The following is a 23,430-nucleotide window of genomic DNA, read 5'->3' on the forward strand; positions in this document are numbered from 1 at the left end:
ATCAATTATTTAGAACTTGAAAATATTTATTAAAGCTGAATAATATTAATTATATATATTTGAATGATAATCATCGTTGAACCCTAGAAATGTTGCATTCGAAAAGAATAAGGGGATTGTGAAGGATGTGATCTTTAACAGCATTATGCAAAATAGCGTTTTTCACAGATGATCACTAACAATGCAAGTCGAACGAGTTGAGAGTTGAGAATAAAACACACAAAAGAAAATAACATACATTAGCTAGAGATAAACGTGCCTGTTCTATTTTGGCCATTATGATATCAATTTCCGAACCCTGATCATCATGATGGCCATGATGGCCTATTGTAGGTGCCCAGGTAACTGATGTGCTGGTACCCGATGTAGCGGTGGCACTCGAAACAACATTCTGGCCCATATTTGTTACGCCGCTCGAACGAGATGATTTCGTTTTCATGGCAGCAGATAATTCAATTTGTAATTCTTCGCAGTGAACATTTTCCAATGCAGCCTACACAGATGAAAGACAGAGAAAAAAAAGATTGATGAAACATTTGTATAAGAGTAAGAGCGTATTAATAAATATAATTATTCAATTATAAACAAGATAAAACACAAACAAACCTTTTTCTCTAGTTCTCTGGCACGAGATTGTAAATTTTCAATGGCTTCTATATCTTGACGACCGCCAGAACTGCTAAGATTACGAATTTGTGCCAAGGTTTCCTGTTGTAATGCGAAACGACAAGAGGAATAACAAAAAAAAAAACAAAACAGTTTCAGTTATATCTGGTAGAAATTTCTTATTAATTTAATTCAATTGTATTAAATGCAATTAAAGAAAATTATTAACAGACAACATACAATGTTAGAGAGGGGAAAGTAGGAGAGAGGAAATTAAATGAATGCGAGAAGAGTGTTTTTTCACTTACTTGATGTGCTCGTTCGATTTCGGAACGACGCGTTTCAGCATCGCGTAACTGTAAACTTAAGGAGTCGAACATACCGTTAGCTGTGGATGTTTGATGATGGTGTTGCTGTGAATGGTGCATTGTTTCGTACGGCATCGTAAACTATTTCTTTAGATATTTTTATGGTTAATGTTTTTTTCTGTCAGTTTGCTGCTGCACTGCTTTTGTTTCAAAGGCTGCAATGTATAACAAGAAGAAGAAAAAAATTGACAATTTTATTACTCATGAAGCAGGGAAAGAAAAAAAAAATAAAACAAAAATCTCAATATTGCACATAAACATAAATTTCTAAATCTGTTTATTTTCTTCGTTTTTGGAACTCTAGGAAACCATTGATATTATGGCCTAAATTTATAACCACTCTTGCTACCAACACCAAAACAAGGGGGAACAAGAAAACGTAAGAAAATTGTCAATAAACTTTTGCTTTAAACGAATTCACTTGGTTGGTATATTTGTGCTTCCGGTTTATGGTCGTCTAATGTATCAGGCCCATTTCAATGTTCTTAATTGGGCAAAATCTTTTACATTTCACCTCTTTATTTTTTGTAGATTTTATGTGTTTTTTCGCTCGTTTTGTTTCGCTTATGTTCAAGTTGACAAAATCACGTTTTATGTCGCCTGGCGTGTCAGACTGTCTCCTGCGGTGGTAACCACTTTACTTTGGATACTTTGTATGTTTAGTAGGGTGGTTCGAAATAACTATTTCTGGCTTAAGTCGGTTTTAGTGACATTTTTCAAATCACGTCGAAAATTTACCACTAATAGAGAGTTCGTTTGTGAGTGAAATGACGTTTATCTAAAAAATCGGGAAAAAATGCCTTTATAGGTATGTATATAAATTATATTGTTTAAAAGCCAAGATATTGAGCTTTTTATTAAGGTATAATATGTTTTTATGAGTATTATAGTTCCTGAGATATTAATAATTTAATGTTGATTTTGCTATTAAGAAAAAGAACGTATGTATACTAATCTTTATTAAGCAAAGCCGGTGTTAGACATACCATAGAGGAGAAAATCCTTGCGCTGCTATTAAGGAAATCTTTATTAAGCGAAGCCGGTGTTGGACATACCATAGAGGAGAAAATCCTTGCGCCCGACCGTAGGCCGGCTATTAAGGAAATCTTTATTAAGCGAAGCCGGTGTTGGACATACCATAGAGGAGAAAATCCTTGCGCCCGACCGTAGGCCGGCTATTTAGGAAATCTTTATTAAGCGAAGCCGGTGTTGGACATACCATAGAGGAGAAAATCCTTGCGCCCGGCCGTAGGCCGGCTATTCAGGAAATCTTTATTAAGCGAAGCCGGTGTTGGACATACCATAGAGGAGAAAATTCTTGCGCCCGGCCGTAGGCCGGCTATTTAGGAAATCTTTATTAAGCAAAGAAAGCCGTGTAAACAAAAAATATTTTTTAAATGTCTTCATCAGGGGAATCTGACAACTCTGATGATATGTAAATTAAATTATAAAATAAATGGTTTTTGAAATCAAATATCTCTTTCATTTGATTAGATACAGAAATGGTTTATACCTTAAATAAAAGCTTAATTCATTGGCTATTAATATATAGAAATTTATAATAGAATTATATAGACATTTTATCCGATTTCTTTTAGATGAAAAAAAAAGTCGGGTCAAAATATATATTTTCCGGGAAATACCCATAGTCGGTCCATATTTTAGTATCATGTTATATATCATTGGAAAGGTATGATACCTTTAATTTTATTGTAAACAAAACAGTTTTCGAGATATACACAAATGTATTAAACTTTGGAGCCCCGCCCACTCGAAACTAGGCGTGGCCGACAAAAAAAATTATATCCTTTAACGTCTCAAAACGCTCTATATTGTTTTTTTTTTTTTTTTTTTTGAGAAATGTCACTAAAACCGACTTGTTCCCTATTTCTCATAATTATAAAGGAACTTATTAGCCAAGAAGCTTCAGTTTAAACTGTCACCTAAACATGTATTCTTTCTTTATATATGACAAAGCAAATCGAAAGCGATTAGGGGAGAGAGAGAGAGAAGAAACTGCCATAAAGGAACAAAAAATAAGTCATCATAATCCTAGAGATAAACGTTTTTGTTCAATTTAGATCATTATGATGACAATTTCTGTAATTAACTCACCATGAGGACCAGAAAACTAATTTTTTGCTTTTTTTATATTCCGGAGCCACCCTAATATCATATTCTAAACATTTACTTGTGAACGTTCGTATATAGAAGATTCCGGCAGTTAATGTCTTCGTTCGGATGTTTTTCAGCTAAGAAGTAGGATAAACATTTGTATTCATGTTGCGTTCTTATACAGTCCCTAAAAGAATCAAATATTTTTGTGAAATACCCAAAATTATCGTATCTTACATAGAAAAGTGTAAAGAAACACAATACAAAATTTAATTCATTATTATGTAGAAGAGTCTTCCTAGAATAGTATTCTACAGAAAAAACTATTTGGAAACAAAATATATTGTTTCCTAAAATAAATTTCTAAAGAAAAAAGTTTTTTATAGAACACTGTCTCCCAAAACTCTTTTGCTTCAAAAACCGCTAACTCGGAATAACTTTCTATATAAAATCGTCTCTGCAATACAATTTTCTATAGAAAGCTGACATTACAGACAAGTTTTCTATAAAGAAAATATATTTGCAAAACAATTTCCATTAAAAAGCTGTTATGTTTCTCAGACAGTTTTCTTTTATAGAAAACTTTTTCTATTTAAAACATATATTCGAGATTATTATATAGAGAGCTGTCGTTGCAAAACAATTGTATAAAAAACTGTTTACAGAGAACTACTTCCTATAGAAAACAATATTTACAGAAATATTTTCTATAAACAACTATTTTCACAGAAGAATTTTCCATAGAAAATTGTCTTCTTAGAAGATTTTCTGTAGAAAACTGTCTTTGCATAACAATTTCCTATAGAAAACTGTTTTCACAGAATAATTTTCCATAGAAAGTTGTCTGCATAGAAGATTTTCTGTAGAAAACTTTCGTCGCATAACAATTTTCTATAGAAAATTGCCATCACAGAACAATTTTCTATAGAAAATTGTCTTCGCCAAACTATTTCATATAGAAATTTCTATAAGAATAAGAATTTTCTATAAGAATAATTCGCTATAGAAAACTGACTTTATAGTTTTTATAAAAAATTGTCTTCGTAGAAGTATTTTCTGTAGAAAACTGTTGTTGTATAACAATTTCCTAAAGAAAACTGCATTCACAGAACAATTTTCTATAGAAAAATATCTTCAAAGAACAATTTTCTATAAAAAACTGTAATCACAGAATAATTTTTTATAGAAAATTGACTTCATGGCAGAATTTGCTATAGAAAACTGTTTTCATAGAAGTATTTTATTCTGTATAAAACTGTCTCCTATAGAAAACTGTCTTCACAGAACAATTTTCTATATAAAACAGTTTTCACAGAACTTATTTCTATATAAAACAGTTTTATCAGAACAATTTTCTAGAGAAAACTGTATTCACAGAACAATTTTTATAGAAAACTGTTTTCGCAGAAGAATTTTCTTTGTTCTTTAAATTTCTAAAGAAAACTGTCTTCGCAAAAACGATTTCTTATAGAAAACAGACATCACTGAAAAGTTTTCTAGAAAAAACTGACTTCATAGAAGAATTTTTTATAGAAAACTGTCTTCAAGAAGTATATTGTGTAAAAAAACTGTCTTCGTAGAACTATTTCCTACTGTAAACTGTCTTAACAGAACAATTTTCTATAGAAAATTATTTTCACAAAGAATTCTATAAAACTATTTTCTATAGAAAACTGTTTTCACAGAACTAGAAATCTGTCTTCATAGAAAAACTTTCTATATAAAACTGTCCTAATAGAAAAATGGTCTAGAAAAAACTGTCTTAACAGAACAAGACAGAATTTTCTATAGAAAACTGTCTTCATAGAACAATTTCCTATACAAAACAGTCATCATAAAACAATTTGCTTTAGAAAACTGTCGAAATAGAAAACTGTCTTCGCATAGCAATATTCTATAAAATAAAATATCTCCACAGAACAGTTCTTTGTAGAAAAATGTTTTTGCAGAACAATTTTCTAAAAATGTATTGTATCAAAAATGTCTATAGAAAAGAGTCTTTAATAGCTTAACGAAATTAGAACCATGATAACAATCCTAGAATACACTCCAATTTAAGTTTTATTCCAGAAACAAATGACGCTACATTTCCTTAAACTACTGTTGTAAATATATGTACATATGTATATTTTGTTAATATGTATGTATGTAAGTATTCTTCTAAATTTAATTTTAATATTCAGTTTACAGTTTTAGTATAGTTTTTAAATTGTATATAAATTTCTGTGCGTTTGACCTTTGAACTTTTGGGTTAATTGTTATGCTAACCATTATATTTTCTTTTTTATCCCATAAAAAAAAACTACAAGTATTTGCCAGTTACGACTTGTGACTGTGTAGTTATTGTTGTTGTTTGCTTCATCCATACTTGAACAATTATTTTCATTTTTCTCCATTTTTTTTTTTTTTTGCTTAAGCAAACCAGCACGAGTAAATACTTTTTACAGTTTTGTAAGAGCAATAGTATACATACACACACACACATACATATTTATTTTTAAGGCCAAATAGGAAATTCAACAATGGACAATTGTGCCAAATTCAAATCTTATAAAAATTTCTTTTAATTATCTTTGCTTTCGTACTTCTACACTTTCTTTATCAAGGGTATTTTTCTGATGAGTATTTTGTAAATATCCGTATGAATGTATGTATGTCTCGATATGTGCGGATATTAAAGTTTATAAGTGTTTGAGCCTGTAAAAATTACAATTACAATTAATCGTTATTGATATGACATGCGAATTCTTGGATTAAAATATATTTTATGTTTTATACTTCCATAAACCGTTTAATATGATGCAGTTGTGCTAGTGATGCCAACTTTTCTTTTTGGTCCTATTGAATTTATGTGTCAGTAATTTACAATACATACATACATACATAGACTATAGACTAGACTATAGACTAGACTGTAGACTAGACTATAGACTAGACTATAGACTAGACTATAGACTAGACTATAGACTAGACTATAGACTAGACTATAGACTAGACTATAGACTAGACTATAGACTAGACTATAGACTAGACTATAGACTAGACTATAGACTAGACTATAGACTAGACTATAGACCAGACTATAGACCAGACTATAGACTAGATTATAGACTAGACTATAGACTAGACTATAGACTAGACTAGACTAGACTATAGAATAGACTAGACTAGACTAGACTAGACTAGACTAGACTAGACTAGACTAGACTAGACTAGACTAGACTAGACTAGACTAGACTAGACTAGACTAGACTATAGACTAGACTAGAATATAGACTAGACTAGACTAGACTAGACTAGACTATAGACTAGACTATAGACTAGACTATAGACTAGACTATAGACTAGACTATAGACTAGACTATAGACTAGACTATAGACTAGACTATAGACTAGACTATAGACTAGACTATAGACTAGACTATAGACTAGACTATAGACTAGACTATAGACTAGACTATAGACTAGACTATAGACTAGACTATAGACTAGACTATAGACTAGACTATAGACTAGACTATAGACTAGACTATAGACTAGACTATAGACTAGACTATAGACTAGACTATAGACTAGACTATTAGACTATAGACTAGACTATAGACTAGACTATAGACTAGACTATAGACTAGACTATAGACTAGACTATAGACTAGACTATAGACTAGACTATAGACTAGACTATAGACTAGACTATAGACTAGACTATAGACTAGACTATAGACTAGACTATAGACTAGACTATAGACTAGACTATAGACTAGACTATAGACTAGACTATAGACTAGACTATAGACTAGACTATAGACTAGACTATAGACTAGACTATAGACTAGACTATAGACTAGACTATAGACTAGACTATAGAGACTATAGACTAGACTATAGACTAGACTATAGACTAGACTATAGACTAGACTATAGACTAGACTATAGACTAGACTATAGACTAACCTATAGACTAGACTATAGACTAGACTATAGACTAGACTATAGACTAGACTATAGACTAGACTATAGACTAGACTATAGACTAGACTATAGACTAGACTATAGACTAGACTATAGACTAGACTATAGACTAGACTATAGACTAGACTATAGACTAGACTATAGACTAGACTATAGACTAGACTATAGACTAGACTATAGACTAGACTATAGACTAGACTATAGACTAGACTATAGACTAGACTATAGACTAGACTATAGACTAGACTATAGACTAGACTATAGACTAGACTATAGACTAGACTATAGACTAGACTATAGACTAGACTATAGACTAGACTATAGACTAGACTATAGACTAGACTATAGACTAGACTATAGACTAGACTATAGACTAGACTATAGACTAGACTATAGACTAGACTATAGACTAGACTAGACTATAGACTAGACTATAGATTAGACTATAGACTAGACTAGACTATAGACTAGAGTAGACTATAGACTAGACTATAGACTAGACTATAACTAGACTATAGACTAGACTATAGACTAGACTATAGACTAGACTATAGACTAGACTATAGACTAGACTATAGACTAGACTATAGACTAGACTATAGACTAGACTATGGACTAGACTATAGAATAGACTATAGACTAGACTATAGACTAGACTATAGACTAGACTATAGACTAGACTATAGACTAGACTATAGACTAGACTATAGACTAGACTATAGACTAGACTATAGACTAGACTATAGACTAGACTATAGACTAGACTATAGACTAGACTATAGACTAGACTATAGACTAGACTATAGACTAGACTATAGACTAGACTATAGACTAGACTATAGACTAGACATAGACTAGACTATAGACTAGACTATAGACTAGACTATAGACTAGACTATAGACTAGACTATAGACTAGACTATAGACTAGACTATAGACTAGACTATAGACTAGACTATAGACTAGACTATAGACTAGACTATAGACTAGACTATAGACTAGACTATACTGATAGACTAGACTATAGACTAGACTATAGACTAGACTATAGACTAGACTATAGACTAGACTATAGACTAGACTATAGACTAGACTATAGACTAGACTAGACTAGACATAGACTAGACTATAGACTAGACTATAGACTAGACTATAGACTAGACTATAGACTAAGACTAACTAGATAGACTATAGACTATAGACTAGACTATAGACTAGACTATAGACTAGACTATAGACTAGACTATAGACTAGACTATAGACTAGACTATAGACTAGACTATAGACTAGACTATAGACTAGACTATAGACTAGACTATAGACTAGACTATAGACTAGACTATAGACTAGACTATAGACTAGACTATAGACTAGACTATAGACTAGACTATAGACTAGACTATAGACTAGACTATAGACTAGACTATAGACTAGACTATAGACTAGACTATAGACTAGACTATAGACTAGACTAGACTAGACTATAGACTAGACTATAGACTAGACTATAGACTAGACTATAGACTAGACTATAGACTAGACTATAGACTAGACTATAGACTAGACTATAGACTAGACTATAGACTAGACTATAGACTATACTATAGACTAGACTATAGACTAGACTATAGACTAGACTATAGACTAGACTATAGACTAGACTATAGACTAGACTATAGACTAGACTATAGACTAGACTATAGACTAGACTATAGACTAGACTATAGACTAGACTATAGACTAGACTATAGACTAGACTATAGACTAGACTATAGACTAGACTATAGACTAGACTATAGACTAGACTATAGACTAGACTATAGACTAGACTATAGACTAGACTATAGACTAGACTATAGACTAGACTATAGACTAGACTATAGACTAGACTATAGACTAGACTATAGACTAGACTATAGACTAGACTATAGACTAGACTATAGACTAGACTATAGACTAGACTATAGACTAGACTATAGACTAGACTATAGACTAGACTATAGACTAGACTATAGACTAGACTATAGACTAGACTATAGACTATAGACTAGACTATAGACTAGACTATAGACTAGACTATAGACTAGCCTATAGACTCGACTATAGACTCGACTATAGACTCGACTATAGACTAGACTATAGACTAGACTATTGACTAGACTATTGACTAGGCTATAGACTAGACTATAGACTAGACTATAGACTCGACTATAGACTAGACTATTGACTAGACTATTGACTAGGCTATAGACTAGACTATAGACTAGACTATAGACTAGACTATAGACTAGACTATAGACTAGACTATAGACTAGACTATAGACTAGACTATAGACTAGACTATAGACTAGACTATAGACTAGACTATAGACTAGACTATAGACTAGCCTATAGACTCGACTATAGACTCGACTATAGACTAGACTATAGACTAAACTATAGACTAGACTAAACTATATAATTATTTCTCGAAAGAATTTTTTATTAGAAACTGTCTCCTCAGAAAAGTTTTTTATGGAAACCAGAACAATTTTCGATAAAAGACTGTTTTTGGCAAAAGTATTTTGTGAAAAACATTTTTAGCAGAATAATTAAAACTCTCTTTTCATAACCTTCTTTTCGTAGATTTTTAAAAAACAGCTTACTCAAACATTTTTCTATAGAAAACAATCTTGTCAGAACGATTTTCTATAGAAAACTTTATTTAGTTGACAATTTTCTATTCGTTCTTAGCAGAACAATTTTCTATAGAAAACTTTTTACGCAAACCATTTTTTTAAAGTTTGTATAAAACTATTTTCTATAGAAAATCATCTGCTCAGAACAATTTTCTAGGGAAAACTTCACACTTTGTTCGTAGAAGATTTTTTTGTAGAAAACTGTCTGTTACTGTTTGTGAACAATAATTTTATATAAAAAAAAGCTGAACTGAATTTTTATTGAAAATTATACAAATTGCTATGGACAGTTGACTTCTCAAAACAATTTTCTATAGAAAAACTGTTTTCTCATTATAAGCTTCATAGAAAACTAAAGAATTTTTATCGAAATCTTTCTCACAGAATAATTTGCCTTCGTTTATAAAAAACATTATTTGTAAAACTAATAAATGGTATGTTTTTTGGAAAGATTTATCTGATTCTAAATAATTAAACTAAAATAATAAAATTTAAATGACTTTGTTAAGTTACGTATACGTAATATTTAATAACCAAATAAGTATGCTTTAGTTAAAATTTTAAATAATAGCAAAATGTATACTTCTTTGCGTATAAGTAATATTAAATAACCTAATAAGTATGCTTTAATTTAAATTCATAATTAACATTTCTTAAGTATACGCCTAGTTAGACACACTTCATTGAATGCAAACAGTGTAGTAAGTAATTAAATTTACTTGAACAAAAACAACAATATCTAATAACTTTTATAACTAAATAAATAAACTATTCACAAATTCATTTAATACTTCTCAGAAATAGCAAAGATGTTTAATAATATTTATTTATTATTTGTATTGCGAAATTTAAATTTATATTTTACACTCACCATTTTTATTTAACTTTACCCGTAAAAATATACATTAATTTACTTAATATTTGTCTTTCACATCCAAATCATAATTTTACTCTGATTTTATAACAGTTTTCCTGTTACAATTTATAAAAAAACACTAAAAATTGATGGCAAAGTTAAACACTTTAAACAACTTATTTATGATTTCTAGTTTTTTGGCAAACTCTAAAACAAACTCCTTAAATTCCGCTTGACAACACAAGTTTATTGAACTTTTAATTTATTATCAAAATACACAAACTCAAACATCAGAAAGCACATCACATTGTTACAAAAGAAAAAAACTACAGAAAACTAACACAAAAATAAATAAATATTTTATTTAAGACAAGATGTTAAATGAAACTCGAAATAAACACTGACGCAACATTTTCACATACGAATTTGAAGAAGTTTAAAAATCAAGTCAAACACAAAAAATAAAACCAACTGAAAATATTACAATAACAACTGATTACTCATACGATCTCATACTCAGAAAAAAACACTCATACGTACTGCTGTGTGAGAGCAAAAATACTTAGACAGACAGTCACATGGAAATACATAAATACATACAATCACACATTTACTGTTGGCAACAAACACATTGAAAGTCTGTCACAAAAGCACAATGATACTAAAAAATTTAGGAAAAAAAGAACAAAAATCAAATGGCAACGGAACCACGCGGTTTTTAAGGAGTCTGAAATATATTAAAATTGTGACGAAATAAAAAAAGCGACAATAACAAAAACGTGCAAAGGCTTAAAATTTATAACATTATTACTACATCACGATTCACTAAAGTGAGAGTTGAATTGTTTTAATTGTAGTTTTTTGGATAAATTTAAAATTGAAAATATCACACTTTAGTACTTAACAAAATACTGCACAATGGTCTCATAAGAAATATATAATTCTTAACTTAATTGGGAAGGTTACAAGAGCATAATATAATGCCTCAGTCCATTTAATATATAGACTTACATACATACTAATGTATTGGCACATATCATAGACTAGACTATAGACTAGACTATAGACTAGACTATAGACTAGACTATAGACTAGACTATAGACTAGACTATAGACTAGACTATAGACTAGACTATAGACTAGACTATAGACTAGACTATAGACTAGACTATAGACTAGACTATAGACTAGACTATAGACTAGACATAGACTAGACTATAGACTAGACTATAGACCAGACTATAGACTACACTATAGACTAGACTATAGACTAGACTATAGACTAGACTATAGACTAGACTATAGACTATAGACTAGACTATAGACTAGACTATAGACTAGACTATAGACTAGACTATAGACTAGACTATAGACTAGACTATAGACTAGACTATAGACTCGAATATAGACTAGACTATAGAGAAGACTATAGACTAGACTATAGACTAGACTATAGAGAAGACTATAGACTAGACTATAGACTAGGCTATAGACTAGACTATAGAGAAGACTATAGACTAGACTATAGACTAGGCTATAGACTAGACTATAGACTAGACTATAAACTAGACTATAGACTAGGCATGACTATAGACTAGACTTGACTATAGACTACACTTGACTATAGACTAGACCTGACTATAGACTAGACTTGACTATAGACTAGACTTGACTATAGACTAGACTAGACTAGACTAGACTAGACTAGACTAGACTAGACTAACTAGACTAGACTAGACTAGACCAGACCAGACTAGACTAGACTAGACTAGACTAGACTAGACTAGACTAGACTAGACTAGACTAGACTAGACTAGACTAGACTACACTCGACTAGACTAGGCTAGACTAGACTAGACTAGGCTAGACTAGACTAGACTAGACTAGACTAGACTAGACTAGACTAGACTAGACTAGACTATAGACTAGACTATAGACTAGACTATAGACTAGAGTCTAAACCATAGACTTGACTATAGACTAAATTCTAGACTATAAACTTGACTATAGACTAGATTCTAGACTAGACTTTAGACTAGACTAGCTATACTACACTAGACATAGACTAACTGAATAGTATAGACTAGACTATTGACTAGACTATAGACTAGACTATAGACTAGACTATAGACTAGACTAGACTAGACTATAGACTAGACTATAGACTAGACTAGACTAGACTAGACTAGACTATAGACTAGACTATAGACTAGACTATAGACTAGACTATAGACTAGACTATAGACTAGACTATAGACTAGACTAGACTAGACTATAGACTAGACTATAGACTAGACTATAGACTAGACTATAGACTAGACTATAGACTAGACTATAGACTAGACTAGACTAGACTATAGACTAGACTATAGACTAGACTATAGACTAGACTATAGACTAGACTATAGACTAGACTATAGACTAGACTATAGACTAGACTATAGACTAGACTATAGACTAGACTATAGACTAGACTATAGACTAGACTATAGACTAGACTATAGACTAGACTATAGACTAGACTATAGACTAGACTATAGACTAGACTATAGACTAGACTATAGACTAGACTAGACTATAGACTAGACTATAGACTAGACTATAGACTAGACTATAGACTAGACTATAGACTAGACTATAGACTAGACTATAGACTAGACTATAGACTAGACTATAGACTAGACTATAGACTAGACTATAGACTAGACTATAGACTAGACTATAGACTAGACTATAGACTAGACTATAGACTAGACTATAGACTAGACTATAGACTAGACTATAGACTAGACTATAGACTAGACTATAGACTAGACTATAGACTAGATTATAGACTATATAGACTAGACTATAGACTAGACTATAGACTAGACTATAGACTAGACTATAGACTAGACTATAGACTAGACTATAGACTAGACTATAGACTAGACTATAGACTAGACTAGACTATATAGACTATATAGACTATAGACTAGACTATAGACTAGACTATAGACTAGACTATAGACTAGACTATAGACAAGACTATAGACTAGACTATTGACTATAGACTAGACATAGACTAGACTATAGACTAGACTATAGACTAGACTATAGACTAGACTATAGACTAGACTATAGACTAGACTATAGACTAGACTATAGACTAGACTATAGACTAGACTATAGACTAGACCTATAGACTAGACTATAGACCTAGACTATAGACTAGACTATAGATAGACTATAGACTAGACTATGACTAGACTATAGACTAGACTATAGACTAGACTATAGACTAGACTATAGACTAGACTATAGACTAGACTATAGACTAGACTATAGACTAGACTATAGACTAGACCTATAGACTAGACTATAGACTAGACTATAGACTAGACTATAGACTAGACTATAGCCTAGACTATAGACTAGACTATAGACTAGACTATAGACTAGCTATAGACTAGACTATAGACTAGACTATAGACTAGACTATAGACATAGACTATAGACTAGACTATAGACTAGACTATAGACTAGACTATAGACTAGACTATACTAGACTATACGACTAGACTATAGACTAACTATAGACTAGACTATAGACTAGACTATAGACTAGACCTATAGACTAGACTATAGACTAGACTATAGACTAGACTATAACTAGACTATAGACTAGACTATAGACTAGACTATAGACTAGACTATAGACTAGGACATAGACTAGACTAATAGACTAGACATAGACTAGACTATAGACTAGACTATAGACTAGACTATAGACTAGACTATAGACTAGACTATAGACTAGACTATAGACTAGACTATAGACTAGACTATAGACTAGACTATAGACTAGACTATAGACTAGACTATAGACTAGACTATAGACTAGACTATAGACTAGACTATAGACTAGACTATAGACTAGACTATAGACTAGACTATAGACTATAGACGACTATAGACTAGACTATAGACTAGACTATAGACTAGACTATAGACTAGACTATACTAGAATAGACTAGACTATAGACTAGACTATAGACTAGACTATAGACTACTAGATAGACTAGACTAGACATAGACTAGACTAGACTATAGACTAGACTATAGACTAGACTATAGACTAGACTATAGACTAGACTATAGACTAGACTATAGACTAGACTATAGACTAGACTATAGACTAGACTATAGACTAGACTATAGACTAGACTATAGACTAGACTATAGACTAGACTATAGACTAGACTATAGACTAGACTATAGGACTAGACTATAGACTAGACTATTCGACTAGACCTATAGACTAAGACTATAGACTAGACTATTAGACTAGACTATCGACTAGACTATAGACTAAGACTATAGACTAGACTATAGACTAGACTATAGAACTAGACTATAGACTAGGACTATAGACTAGCTAGACTATAGACTATAGACTGACTAGGACTAGACTATAGACTCAGGACTATAGACTCGGACTATAGCACTAGACTATAGACTAAGACTATAGACTAGACTATAGACTTAGACTATAGACTAGACTATAGACTAAGACTATAGACTAGACTATAGACCTAGACTATAGACTAGACTATAGACTAGACTATAGGACTAGACTTTATACAAGACATCGACAGACTAACTAGACTATGGACTAGACGAACTAGACTATAGACTAGACTATAGACTAGACTATAGACCTAGACTCTAGACTAGACTATAGACTAGACTATAGACTAGACTATAGACTAGACTATAGACTAGACTATAGACTAGATCTTAGACTAGACTATAGACTAGACTATAGACTAGACTATAGACTAGACTATAGACTAGACTATAGACTAGACTATAGACTAGACTATAGGGACTAGACTATAGACTAGACTATAGACTAGACTATAGATAGACTATAGACTAGACTATTTAGACTAGACTATAGACTAGACTATAGACTAGACTATAGACTAGACTATAGACTAGACTATAGACTAGACTATAGACTAGACTATAGACTAGACTATAGACTAGACTATGACTAGACTATAGACTAGAATAGACTAGCTATAGACTAGACTATAGACTAGACTATAGACTAGATATAGACTAGACTATAGACTAGACTATAGACTAGACTATAGACTAGACTATAGACTAGACTATAGACTAGATTATAGACTAGACTCCACTAGACAATAGACTAACTGAATGATGATTAAATTTTTGCGTTATAATTGGTATCATTTACCTAAAATTTAGCTAATATGCCTCTGATACGTTTTAGAGGCCTATTATATGTGTGGCTCCATTTAGTCACTTCTAGATTATAAATAATAATATAAACCATCATACCACTACCTTCCCAAAATAACAAAATTTAATTGTTAACTTTTCCCTTCGACCACAATTGTTGATAGAAAATAATTGAATTAAATGAAATTTTAATACATGGTTATTTTACCATAAATTTCGATTGTTATTATTATTATTTTTTTTTTTTTTTTTTTTCTTTAAAATATAATTTCTACTTATAAAGTTGTAAAGGACAAACGTTCAACATACTTGCAGACTTACATACAGATGTAAATATGTATGTATATAGTACGAGTATGTTAACATATTATTATTAAATTTGTATCTGTTAATATTCAAGAGCGTGTACATTGTGGGTGTAAAACAATAATAAATAATAAAACAAAGTAATAATAAATGTAGAAAAGTATGTAGAAATAAATACAAAAAACAACAACTATTCATCCTACATTCCGGCATACATACGTACCTACACATACTTAGTTGACAAACTTTAAATTTTAATTACATCGTGAGTGTGTTTGTTTGTGAGTTTGAATTGAGTAGGAATAACAATAATAATAATATTTTAAAAGTCATAATTTTGTTAGATATCCAATAAATGTACTTTATATTCTTTAATAAGTAAATATCAAAAGAGAAGTTTAATAATTTTGTATCTGCAAAGTAGAATTGCTTAACTTAAGTTGAAAAAAACATATTTGTTAAATTTATGGGAAATTTTTAAATAACTCTACATATAATTTGTGTACTAAAAACTCGTGAGCTAATTTTTGGATTAGAGTTCAATACAATAAATTCATGTTATACATACATCTATGCTTATTTGTTTAAAAGTTATAAAGGCCCAAAAACTTAACAAAGTACCAGACATTGTTTGTGTCTTTTTCTGAATTCTAACATTTTCTAATAATTAAAAAATCAGTTTTACCTGTTTCCTCTTTCCCCCCTAAATATTCAAAAGTTCAAAAATCTCTCCTACAAAGGCCACTGTGTATCATTGCTATTATTTGCGTATACGTAATATTAATTTAAATTCATATATAATATTAAGTATACGCAGGGGTAAACATATCTAAATTTAAATGATTTTAATGATTAAAGGAAACCATTAAATATCATTTAATATTCAATAAAATCTCTAGAAATTAAAATTTATGGTAAGAAATATAAAAATCTTTAATATTTGATTAAGAAAAACAATTTATTCATATTATTAAATCATGTTATTGTGTCTTTGTGCAAACATTCAAATTGCATTCAAAGATAAATGTAGTAGTAGTAGGAGTTTTGAAGTTGGTACTTGTTGTAATGTCATGTTTAAGAGAGCTATACACACACATACACAATATCTGTGGGTTTATTAATAGTCTATTTACACTTTGCCCTTTAACAGTGCAAACATTTTGAGAATATAATAGAGAATAACGGAAATAGCGTTTGGTTATAATACTAACGATTAATCGGTTATTATATTAGAACTTAATTGAATGTAATTGTATTAAATTGAATAACAATTGTCTTCAATTTAACACACTTAATTAATTATTAACAATGGTTAATTGTTTTACAATATAAGCAGTTAATGGTGGTTGTATTGTTTAATAATTAATTTATTTAATTTTCTTTTACGCTATTGACTGACTGATCCTTCATCGCACAGCTTAAATGGCTGAACCAAGTATTATGAAATTGTTGGCCAAATTCATTAACTAAGAAGATATTTTTAGAATTTTAATACTTACGACTAAAAAGGGTACTAAGCGCAAAAACAGGATTTCTAATTATCACTCACACCAGGCATGGAAAATTCATTATTCATGAAAGTACTTTTCCTGAACAGTTTGATATCGAAAGACATCCAAGATTTTCTAACTTATTAGATTTTGATAATTCTATAGTCTAGTCTATAGTCTAGTCTATACTATAGTCTAGTCTATACTACAGTCTAGTCTATACTATAGTTTAGTATATACTATAGTTTAGTATATACTATAGTTTAGTATATACTATAGTCTAGTATATACTATAGGCTAGTCTATACTATAGTCTAGTCTATACTATAGTCTAGTCTAGTCTATACTATAGTCTAGTCTATACTATAGTCTATAGTCTAGTCTAGTCTAGTCTATAGTCTAGTCTATAGTCTAGTCTATAGTCTAGTCTATAGTCTAGTATAGTCTAGTCTATAGTCTAGTCTATAGTCTAGTCTATAGTCTAGTCTATAGTCTAGTCTATAGTCTAGTCTATAGTCTAGTCTATAGTCTAGTCTATAGTCTAGTCTATAGTCTAGTCTATAGTCTAGTCTATAGTCTAGTCTATAGTCTAGTCTATAGTCTAGTCTATAGTCTAGTCTATAGTCTAGTCTATAGTCTAGTCTATAGTCTAGTCTATAGTCTAGTCTATAGTCTAGTCTATAGTCTAGTCTATAGTCTAGTCTATAGTCTAGTCTATAGTCTAGTCTATAGTCTAGTCTATAGTCTAGTCTATAGTCTAGTCTATAGTCTAGTCTATAGTCTAGTCTATAGTCTAGTCTATAGTCTAGTTATAGTCTAGTCTATAGTCTAGTCTATAGTCTAGTCTATAGTCTAGTCTATAGTCTAGTCTATAGTCTAGTCTATAGTCTAGTCTATAGTCTAGTCTATAGTCTAGTCTAGTCTATAGTCTAGTCTAGTCTATAGTCTAGTCTAGTCTATAGTCTAGTCTATAGTCTAGTCTATAGTCTAGTCTATAGTCTAGTCTATAGTCTAGTCTATAGTCTAGTCTATAGTCTAGTCTATAGTCTAGTCTATAGTCTAGTCTATATAGTCTATAGTCTAGTCTATAGTCTAGTCTATAGTCTAGTCTATAGTCTAGTCTATAGTCTAGTCTATAGCCTAGTCTATAGTCTAGTCTATAGTCTAGTCTATAGTCTAGTCTATAGTCTAGTCTATAGTCTAGTCTATAGTCTAGTCTATAGTCTAGTCTATAGTCTAGTCTATAGTCTAGTCTAGTCTATAGTCTAGTCTATAGTCTAGTCTATAGTCTAGTCTATAGTCTAGTCTATAGTAGTCTATAGTCTAGTCTATAGTCTAGTCTATAGTCTAGTCTATAGTCTAGTCTATAGTCTAGTCTATAGTCTAGTCTATAGTCTAGTCTATAGTCTAGTCTATAGTCTAGTCTATAGTCTAGTCTATAGTCTAGTCTATAGTCTAATCTATAGTCTATTCTATAGTCTATTCTATAGTCTAGTCTATAGTCTAGTCTATAGTCTAGTCTATAGTCTAGTCTATAGTCTAGACTATAGTCTAGTCTATAGTCTAGTCTATAGTCTAGTCTATAGTCTAGTCTATAGTCTAGTCTATAGTCTAGTCTATAGTCTAGTCTATAGTCTAGTCTATAGTCTAGTCTATAGTCTAGTCTATAGTCTAGTCTATAGTCTAGTCTATAGTCTAGTCTATAGTCTAGTCTATAGTCTAGTCTATAGTCTAGTCTATAGTCTAGTCTATAGTCTAGTCTATAGTCTAGTCTATAGTCTAGTCTATAGTCTAGTCTATAGTCTAGTCTATAGTCTAGTCTATAGTCTAGTCCATAGTCTAGTCCATAGTCTAGTCTATAGTCTAGTCTATAGTCTAGTCTATATTCTAGTCTATAGTCTAGTCTATAGTCTAGTCTATAGTCTAGTCTATAGTCTAGTCTATAGTCTAGTCTATAGTCTAGTCTATAGTCTAGTCTGTAGTCTAGTCTATAGTCTAGTCTATAGTCTAGTCTATAGTCTAGTCTATAGTCTAGTCTATAGTCTAGTCTATAGTCTAGTCTATAGTCTAGTCTATAGTCTAGTCTATAGTCTAGTCTATAGTGTAGTCTATAGTCTAGTCTATAGTCTAGTCTATAGTCTAGTCTATAGTCTAGTCTATAGTCTAGTCTATAGTCTAGTCTATAGTCTAGTCTATAGTCTAGTCTATAGTCTAGTCTATAGTCTAGTCTATAGTCTAGTCTATGGTCTAGTCTATAGTATATTCTAGGCTATAATCTAGTCTGTAGTCTAGTCTATATTCTAGTCTGTAGTCCAGCAGAGAGACCTTGGATGACTTTTTTTAAATCCGAAATTCTACTTGATCTTTCGATGAAAAATGGTTCCATTAAACTAACCCAAAGTGTAAAACATCTAATGATAGGAACCCATCATATCAACCAAATAACACATCAAAATTAAATTACCAAGGCGCTAAGGTAATGACTAGTATTTGGTGGGACCAAGATGGTCCTCTTTTGCAATGAATAGCTGAAATCTAGCCAGACCATCACAGAGAACCTCCACCGAATGCTACAGATTCGTTTGAAGAGAACAATGACCGAACAAATTTAATAATATGCGACAAGGTATGACAGCGTGAAATTCTATCATGTCTCAGTCATATGTTGCAATACCAGTTTAAAACTATTTATAAACAAATATATGTATAGTCCAGACCTTACCCACTCCGAGTACTATTTTTTACGATCGAAGTAGAAGACCTCTCTCTAAGAAACATTTTACTTCAAAGTAGGGGTATGTGAAATTGATTCATTTAAGGCCTTAAGAGAACAGCTGTTCTTTAGCCGCGAAATTCATATGTTGCCAGAAAGTTGGGAAAAGGTGATAATTAACCATGGCTAATACTTTGAACGAATTTACATTGTACAAATATTTTCCTTGAAATTAAAAAAAATGCAGTTTAGTTTTTACACCCAATATAGAATTTAATTCACTGAAACGTTTAACAATTCTCTTAACGATTTTCTTTTAAATAATCGATTAATCGTAAATAAAAACGCACAATTTCAATCAACGCTCTTTTGTGTAGGATGACTGGATGCTGACACTTCAAACAAACAAATACAACAACAAAAATACTATAAAGCAACACCAACAGTTAAAGAAAATGAAGAAAAAATCTAGTTAGTAAACGTATGACATTTAGAAGATAACGTCAGATACACATTCACACAAGAAAAAAAATGGAAATACATTCCGAAGAAAAGACTTGAAATAAACATTTGTTTTTTTGTGCTCTATTACACGCATCATTATAAATAAAAAACCAAATACATACAAATAAATAAATTTAATAATATGTCCATAAAAGAACCTCAACAAAAGAAAACAACAACAACTTGAATTAATAAATATGTAAGTAAGTAAATATCAAAGAGGCAGACAACAGTTCCAGGGAACAAAACCAAAAAAGCATGATAAAAATTTAATAGAAAAAAAACAATGTTTTGTAAATATATTTGTATTTATTTGTATGTAGGTGGTTAAATAAACATTAACATTTAATCATTCTGATGACATACAAACACTTGTATGTATTTGAATAATGTATTAGAACATTTCAATACAAGTTTTGGTGAAAATAATATTAAATAAACACATAAATCATAAATATTTTTGTTTTGTTTAATATTTCACTTATCACTAGATAAACATTACATATTAAGTAAGTAACTTTTTCCCCTACCCACTAACAATATCCCCTTACCTTTAGCCTTTGTTTAATGATTGAAATTCATTCATACAGTTGTTTTTTTAGGCTTTTTCTTCTGCAAATGCAAACAGTTTTCTTTTTTTTAATTTATTTAACCTAAAAAATCACTCTAAAATTACACTTTGTGTTCTTGGTTAAATAATTGTTTGCTGCCTTAAAATATACTATGATTTTTCTTTAAACAATTTTACACATTCTCACACACATACACACTGATGAATATTTTGTTCTGCTCCGCTCTCATTCACCAACACTAATGACGTTTGTGGACTATAAATATTAATTTTTTTTTTTCAGTTTCTTGTGCTTTTCATTCAGCATAACTGTAAAATACAACTGTAAAATTCTTAACTGTCGTTATTTTTTGTTCATCTCTTCTTCTTCTACTATTCTATTCAATACAATACATTTTCTACTTTCAATTCATTTTCACTTTACTTTGACCACTAGTTGCTGTACATGAACAAAGTACAAAAATACTTTTTTTCCCCACATGCTGTAATGACAATTGTGTCAAAAAACTCACGCATTAGATTACTCCCTTAGTAAAAGAAAGAGATAGCGAGAGCGAGCTCAATAAAATTATTTAGTTTGTCACATAAATTATTGTTAACTACACTCATTTGCTCTCTTCTCTAGCTCTCACTGTCATTATCTTACAAGTGACATTATTTTTATTATTAGCCAATGTTACAACTTGTGTACTCTCTCATATAGAAATTTTATAGATAACCAAAAATATTTTACCCAAATTATGCTTTTAAATGCTTTTTATCACTATTTCCTTTTTATACTCTTCTTTCTTTTTGTCTCTAATGTCAAATGTTTAAGAGAAAAAATCCTTTTTCCCATAACTGTCATTATTTGACAATTTATGTTGCTCTAATGCGCATGTGTTTATAGTTGTCTGTCACTCTCTTTATGTTAAGTTTAACAGTAAATGTATTTTGTTTGTCTGTGTTATCTTTCACTCTATCTATTTAGTTCAAATGTCATAATTTTTAAGGTTATGTTGTCTAATCGTTACAAAGGAAACATTTCGAAATGGAACAGTATGATGTTGCCAGATTAGTAAAGAGTTTTTTGGGGGGGTAGATAAAAAACACTGGTAAATTGCCGTAATTTTTTACGTTATGGATGCTTTGGTTTTAAATTAACCACCTTTTTCCTTTCTTACAAAAAAAAATTACTTTTAAAAAAAATTAAATATCTTCTATTAAAAGTTGCCAATTCAAAATTGCCCTGTTATACAGATTCCCTCAAATCATATCGATTTTCTGTCAACATATGGAATCCGTGTCTAAAGAATCTTTGAGATACCGGATTCTGTGAAGTGAAGCGTTTCCCATAGAGAGCATTCTGCATCGATCGAAACAAATAGTAGTTCAACAGGACAAGGTCTGGACTATAATCCGGCTGAGATAAGACTTTTCAGCCACTTCTTTCTAATTGGTTTTTAACAGATATTGCAACATTTGATCTCTGGTCGCATGTTCGGGTGTTTTTTTTCGGTCAATGCAAGCTTCCAATGAATCAGTTGCATTTGGTACCGGTTCTGTATGATGATTTTAGATAGATAATAGATTTTAGCAGCTTATAACAGATAGGACGCTCTTGGTCCCACTAAATACAAATCATTATTTTAGCAGCGTGGATATATGACTTTGGCATCGTTTCGATTTGTTCGTTAGTGTTGTTGTCCATTTTTCATGCCCAGATCCATAATATAGAAGTGAACAAGTAAGAGTGCTATATTCGGCTGTGTGGACCTATAAAGCCAATCAATTATGGACCGATCCTCTTAATATATGCCAAAGAGATTCTATGTTGACATACTAGAATTTTGATGCAAATTATGAACTTTAAAGTAATTTTCTGAGGGGAACCTTATATGGGAGGCAGGGTCAATTATTGGCCGATCTCCATAAAATTTGGCAGAGAGATTTTAGTTCCCCGAAAACTTGTTTAGGTCGAATTTCGTTGCTTTAGTATCAGGTTGCAGCAAGTTATGT

General features: G+C 30.9%; 1 protein-coding gene across 25 annotated transcripts in view; it reads right to left on the reverse strand.

Annotated features, from left to right (window-relative positions):
* LOC119606820 (RIMS-binding protein 2) overlaps nt 1-23,430 on the reverse strand; it is a 112,692-nt gene that overhangs the window by 54,767 nt on the left and 34,495 nt on the right. For 14 of the 25 annotated variants that reach the window (XM_037960428.1, XM_037960435.1, XM_037960433.1 and 11 more), the window contains 3 exons: nt 915-1,129; nt 607-708; nt 239-493 (listed from right to left, as the gene is read on the reverse strand). In XM_037960428.1, the coding sequence (XP_037816356.1) occupies nt 239-493; nt 607-708; nt 915-1,049 (492 nt within the window). In that variant the 5' untranslated portion in view covers nt 1,050-1,129. The remainder of the gene's footprint in view (nt 1-238; nt 494-606; nt 709-914; nt 1,130-23,430) is intronic. The other 11 variants (XM_037960444.1, XM_037960453.1, XM_037960436.1 and 8 more) reach the window with 1 other exon arrangement.

This window comes from Lucilia sericata, unplaced genomic scaffold, assembly GCF_015586225.1.
Source record: "Lucilia sericata isolate MDLA Ls3-8-SP2 unplaced genomic scaffold, ASM1558622v1 Contig000626F_arrow, whole genome shotgun sequence".
NCBI lineage: Eukaryota > Metazoa > Arthropoda > Insecta > Diptera > Calliphoridae > Lucilia > Lucilia sericata.